Below are 5,592 nucleotides of genomic sequence, written 5' to 3'. Positions count from 1 at the left end.
GTTTCAAGCCTTCTCTGTAACATAAATATTTGGAAGACAACAGCTCTAGCCTGGCTGGGCAGTTTACCGAGATACACCTGCCATTGCCATGGTGAGAGCCCTCGGAAAGGAACATTCTGGATGACCTCTGCCACTTCTCCCTTGCTGCTGTTGTTTATGGCTGTGCTCATTGTGTACAGCTGTCCAGTTTTGTAGGTTCCCAAGGTCCAAGCTCAAAGGGCCACACCTTGAGAGCATTCTTGCTCGTAGGGACTCTGCAGAGCCCTGAGACAGCCCAGTGTATCACATAGTGAGAAGGAAGAGCACGTCTGTACCCTGTGTTTATAAAGCACTGTTCCAAACTAAAGATTAAATACACTTCTCTTAACTACATGGTGTACCTCTTGTCATAACCTGGCGTATTATTAGAACTTCCTTTAGAACTTCCTTTTCAGGGCTAGCCATGTAGTCTGGTGGTTAAAGGAGCTGGATCTCCCACGGCTGACTGCAGTCCAAACTCCAGCCCCAGGGGCTTGAAAAACACACCAGGTGTCTATGAATGTGTGCTCAAAATCCCAAAGGGATGGAGAAATGAAGAAGGGAGGGCAGTGTGACCATACCTCATTGAGGGGTGCTTTCTCCCTCTCCCTCTCTCTTGTCTTCCTCTGGCAAGTTCACATGCCTTCGGATACTTAGAATAAAATAAAAATAGAATTTCCTTTTCAAAAGTCTCAGGCAAATGAGGCAGAATTACTTCAAGTTTTCACACACGCTAGAAATACTCTAGTGAATGATACACCTTCCGTTTCACAAAATATCTTCTACTGCCTCCCCAAATGCTCTGATTTTCAGCTAAAATGTCCGACTGGAATAATTGATCCCTCCAAGGAACAGATGATCTTGAGCATTGTTAACAAGTAACGGGCAATCATGAGAACTATCCCCAAAATGTCCATGTCTATGGACTTAAACTAGCTACTTAACCTGATGAAGAAATGTCTGTTCTCATCACAATGATGGTCCCCAAGGAAGAGGTCTGAGCCCTTCAACTATTTTCATTTCCCCTGGTCCCCAGCCTGGGACCAAGTATGGCACTCGTTTACTCACTTCTGATGCACTGCCACTGAAAACTGTATTTTAGGCCACCAGGCTCATATCTAACTTTTCTCCTTTTCTTGCAAATGAAGCAAACACATGATGTAGAGGTTTCGTGCAGAACAGAGTCTCATGAGATGCTCGCTGTTCTTCCCATGAAGTGGATAAGGCTTCCATCCCTAAAAAAGGGAGAGTCCATCAAGCTCATGTAGTACCTGGATCACTGATATTCTAGGCCCACATAACTCTTTGTGGTTTTTTTTTTTTTTTTTTTTTTTGGTTGCTGTTTGTTTGTCTGTCTTTTTAATGGTCAGGAGCTAAGAGAGGCTGCCCCTTATTGGACCAATGTAATTTTGAGACCAGGAACTTTTTACTTTTTTGCAAAGTAAAACAAAAAATCTATTGTGTGAAACCTGTAGCAGCATCAACCATTCAGCCTCTGAGACACACCGTAATACTCTACTTTTCATGATTTCCCATGTTGCATTATTATGGTACATTTAACTGAAACAAGTTTACAGAAAAATCTCTCTCTCTCAGCCAGCCCTGAAAGTTCCCATTTAAAGACTACTCTCTAGAGAGCCAAGTGTATACTGACTTGTCACTTCTAGTTGGCTTCAAAGTGAAATGAGACTCCTGGCTCCGTTTGCCATAAATCATCTTATGACTAAGCCATATTAATTGTTTTTTTCTTCAAAGGGACATTCTAGTGAAAATAAACCGTAAGCAGAAAAAGACACTGGCAGAGCTGGGTGGGGTAAGGAGGAGGAAAAACTAGTAGGATTATTATGTTTACTATTTACAAAGAAGAAAAATAAGTAGAAACACAGATAATATATGAGTAAATTTATAGCACATAAACAAAAGAAAGTATCTCAAAGAGCCACCTAATGTAGTCAAAACACTTTACCTGACTTGTCAATTTAAATAAGCTAGGGCATTTTATGGCTTCTTCAGTGAAACCCTTCCTCTTACCTTCATATGTAATGCTGACGTCAGTTGGAAGAGTTACTGTAAGGTCCTTGTACAGTAATCTAGCACAAAACAAGAAAGACTGATCTTCTGGATCCACTTTGTAAATAAACGACAGCAAGTTGCACAGTGAGTTTCTCTGCAAGGGCCCAGTCAGAAAGGTTGCAAAGTCACTCTACCGGGGTGAGAAATAAAATAAAGGACATGATTAGAGCTCCAGAGGCAGTGGCTATGACACTTCAAACCAATTCCTCTTCCTCTGCTCTGCATCTGTACACATAAGTGGTACTTCATAAGTCCTTCCTGAATGAAAAGTAAAACTGTATTCTTCTACCGTTTGGTAAAAACCTGAGGGCCACTATTAAGAGTGCGTCATAACCTCTTAACCAGTCTCTATACTTCGGCATTATCCAGTTTCAGAAGAGGCGGAGAAGAGAATAAAAAACAGCTTGTCTATAAATAAACAAGCATTAGAAAGGCAATGGTGAAACTTCTGGCTCAGAGTTAGGTAACATTTAAAAAAAATAAAGTTCCCTTTTTACTTTCTTCTTCCAATCTACCTTGAGCACCGAAAATGGGGTAAATAGGATTCCAAACAGATACCTGAAGTCGGTCTGCCTGGTACTTCCTCCCAGAGTAAGCATTCAGGTACTCGCTGAGACTGAACAGGAAGTGCTGAATATCAGTCTGTAAGTATTTTGCAGCTATCTCTTCTAAAGGAATGAAGACAGGGACCGAATGGTGATGAATCCGGAGTGGCTTCTGCATGACAAGGTCCACAAAATAGGAATCCAACAGGTTCCCTTCAAAAGCAGTGCTGATACAGACACAGACTCCTCGACTGGTTCGTTTACCACTGAGCCCTAAGGCAAATGGTAAGACAATTCCTCTTAACAGATGTAAAGGTAATGCCTACTCACCCGTGCATCCCAGGGGCTTCCACGGTGCTGCCTAGCATATATACACTTTGTGCACTGATGTTTGCTGGATGAGTGAGTATCACAGGCTCTATTTCCCTCTTTGACCTGGGGAAGGTTTACCTTTGACTCAAGATCTCTTACTGAGACATTGTTAAAACTGTGGAAGGGGGGCCAGCAGGTGGCTAGGTACTATGCTCCCACATGGCCAACTGTGCTTCAAGCCCCAGATCCAGCAGCTTGAAAATCACACCAGGCACATGTGCGTGGATACCTAGAATCCTGACAAGAAGAGAGGATTGTGATGTGGCCATCCTCTCTGGGGGGTGATTTCTCACTTTCTCTCTCTGTCTCTCCAGCAAGCACATGCACCATAGGCAAAATCCTAAAAAGAATCCCCCCAAAAAACAAAACAAAGCCATGGAAGAATGGTGAAAAAGAAAAAAGCATCCTAAGTACCAAATTACTGAGAAAGAAATTTCAGTTTTCATTTGATCTCTTTTCTTCCCAAGGCACAGATGGGAGAATAAATCTCAACTTATGTTGAAATAGAGATTTGAGAGGTTCAACTTTTACCATGGTCATAAAAGCAGCTAGCTCAACAGGAAGTTGTAGGACAAGGTGCAGCATATGATGAGCTGCTAAAACGAATTATGTAAGACAGCCCTAACCAATCTTCCACTGTCCAGAGGCCAACCCTGTAGATACAGATACGCCCACCAACAGCATGCTAGCTTTGTATGGTCAGGATGGGGGTGCAAAATAAATTCTCATGGAGTAAGTCCAGGACTAACACAGCTAACAAACTGACTCAGTAGGGAGAGAGACACCCGGACTGACTGAGGCTGAAAAATAATTATACCAGTGAAAGGATATGCTTGCAGAATGGCTTTCACATGTTCTCGTCTTCTTTCCAAAACTTCTTGCTCACTGATCTCTACTGTTCGGTTGGGGTCTACTTTGGCACTAGAAGCTTTAATCTGTAAGACATGCAACAAATCAAATGGGTCCAAAGGCGTATACTACAAAGTCCCTGCTCTGACCTAAATGGAAAAAGCTAAATGTACATTATTTTGGATTATGTAATAATGCATCAAGAAGTGCTACAGTGGTTGTCAGCATTATGAATTCATAGAACAGAAAGAATCTTATGGGTCACAGTACTAGGAATCAAAGTAGAAACTGTGCTGGATCGAACGACAGTTAGGGTTTTGTGAGAAGAGGAAGAGTGTAAGGACAGTCTAGGATGAGAACAGTGTGAGTGAAACACCCGGCTCCAAAGAGGCAAGGCTGGGAGAGCTGGTATGGGTCAGACTGCAGTTTCAAGTGCAGAGACTCTAGGATGTACCCCTCTCCTATGGCCAAGCAGATGGTTTTAGGCTAACCCTCCCACTGAGAATAACTATGTAAGCTGAATAAAATACCAAAAACAAGCAAGCAGACAGAAAATGTTTGACAGTATTAGAGAACAACCCAAATAGGCAGGAGTGAAGAGCAGAGACCAGAGCTCTGAAGTCAGCTGGCTTTCTCTGAAGCTTCCCCTCACAGCATTTGCTGATTTGTGTCGCAAGGCACTCAGGCCAAAGAGAAAACGTAGGCGAGACTCTGTAGCAGTGCACTACCTAGGAAAGTAAGAATCTGAGATCAATATCAAAGCAGCTTGTCTATGCGCCAAGAACTCCGGTAAAAAGAAATTCTGCCTATGGTTTGCATTTGTTAATTCCTCAACTGAGCATGTGGGACAGCGTACCAAGAAATCAAACAGAAAGAAACTGCTAAAAGTGCAAAAGCTAGGCAGATATTTTAGCAGAACAAAATCTGGAGTTCAAGGCCTGCCAAGAAAGAGGGGCCTTAACAGACTCGTCCCTGACACAAACCCAAACTTTCAGTTGAGAGCCTTAAAATAGGGCTATGCTAGAAGTACATGCAAATGGGAAATAGACCCCTCTCAACTGGGATTAGGTGACATGCCCATATACTGCCTGCCTGCCAGAAGAGCTTAAAATGACCTCTTCAGGAAGATAATATAACTGAGAATTCCTATATATTTTTTCATACACAATATCCATCACTGAATTTTAAAAAAAATCACCAGATGTACAAAGTAGGGAACAGATGCCAGAAAATTAAGGGAAAAAGAAAACAAAAGAAACAGATCCACGCGGATTCACCTTTTTGAGTTACCAGGCATGGCCATTAATACAAGTTAAAGGGCAGAGAACTCATACCAAAGAACTGACATATATGTAAAAGAATCAGATGGAAACCTAGAACCAAAAAATACAGTAACTAAGATTAGAAATGTAATAGATTTAAGGGGTCGGCAGGTGACATGGTAGTTAAGGACACTGGACTTCCACATGGCCCACTGCAGTTCAAGTCCTGGACCTGGTGGCTTGCTTTCTCACCCCCCACCCCCCCGTCCCTCTCTGGTCAAATTTTAAAAAATAAATAAATGGAAAATAAAGTTAACTAAAATAATTCTTAAAAAAAAATAAATTTAATAGCTTTAAAAGTTAACAAGACAAACGAGTGAAATAAAAAAACAGATATATTTTCCATATCCAGACTTTTTTTTTTTTTTTTTTTTTGAGAAGTTTTTGCTATAGGGCACGTGTGCTCGCCAGAC

The 5,592-nt window shown here is 41.7% G+C and overlaps 1 protein-coding gene across 4 annotated transcripts in view; it reads right to left on the bottom strand.

The window, feature by feature from the left end:
* Nucleotides 1–5,592, bottom strand: part of CENPO (centromere protein O) — a 19,164-nt gene that overhangs the window by 3,973 nt on the left and 9,599 nt on the right. For 2 of the 4 annotated variants that reach the window (XM_006147238.3, XM_006147239.3), the window contains exons 4-7: nucleotides 3,826–3,943; nucleotides 2,650–2,909; nucleotides 2,050–2,221; nucleotides 1,087–1,253 (exon numbers count right to left, since the gene is read on the bottom strand). In XM_006147238.3, the coding sequence (XP_006147300.1) occupies nucleotides 1,117–1,253; nucleotides 2,050–2,221; nucleotides 2,650–2,909; nucleotides 3,826–3,943 (687 nt within the window). In that variant the 3' untranslated portion in view covers nucleotides 1,087–1,116. Of the gene's footprint in view, nucleotides 1–1,086; nucleotides 1,254–2,049; nucleotides 2,222–2,649; nucleotides 2,910–3,825; nucleotides 3,944–5,592 lie in introns of those variants that run through there. The other 2 variants (XM_006147240.3, XM_006147241.3) reach the window with 1 other exon arrangement.

This window comes from Tupaia chinensis, unplaced genomic scaffold, assembly GCF_000334495.1.
Source record: "Tupaia chinensis unplaced genomic scaffold, TupChi_1.0 Scaffold000207_1, whole genome shotgun sequence".
Classification (NCBI taxonomy): domain Eukaryota; kingdom Metazoa; phylum Chordata; class Mammalia; order Scandentia; family Tupaiidae; genus Tupaia; species Tupaia belangeri.
This window is presented reverse-complemented; position numbering and strand designations above follow the sequence as displayed.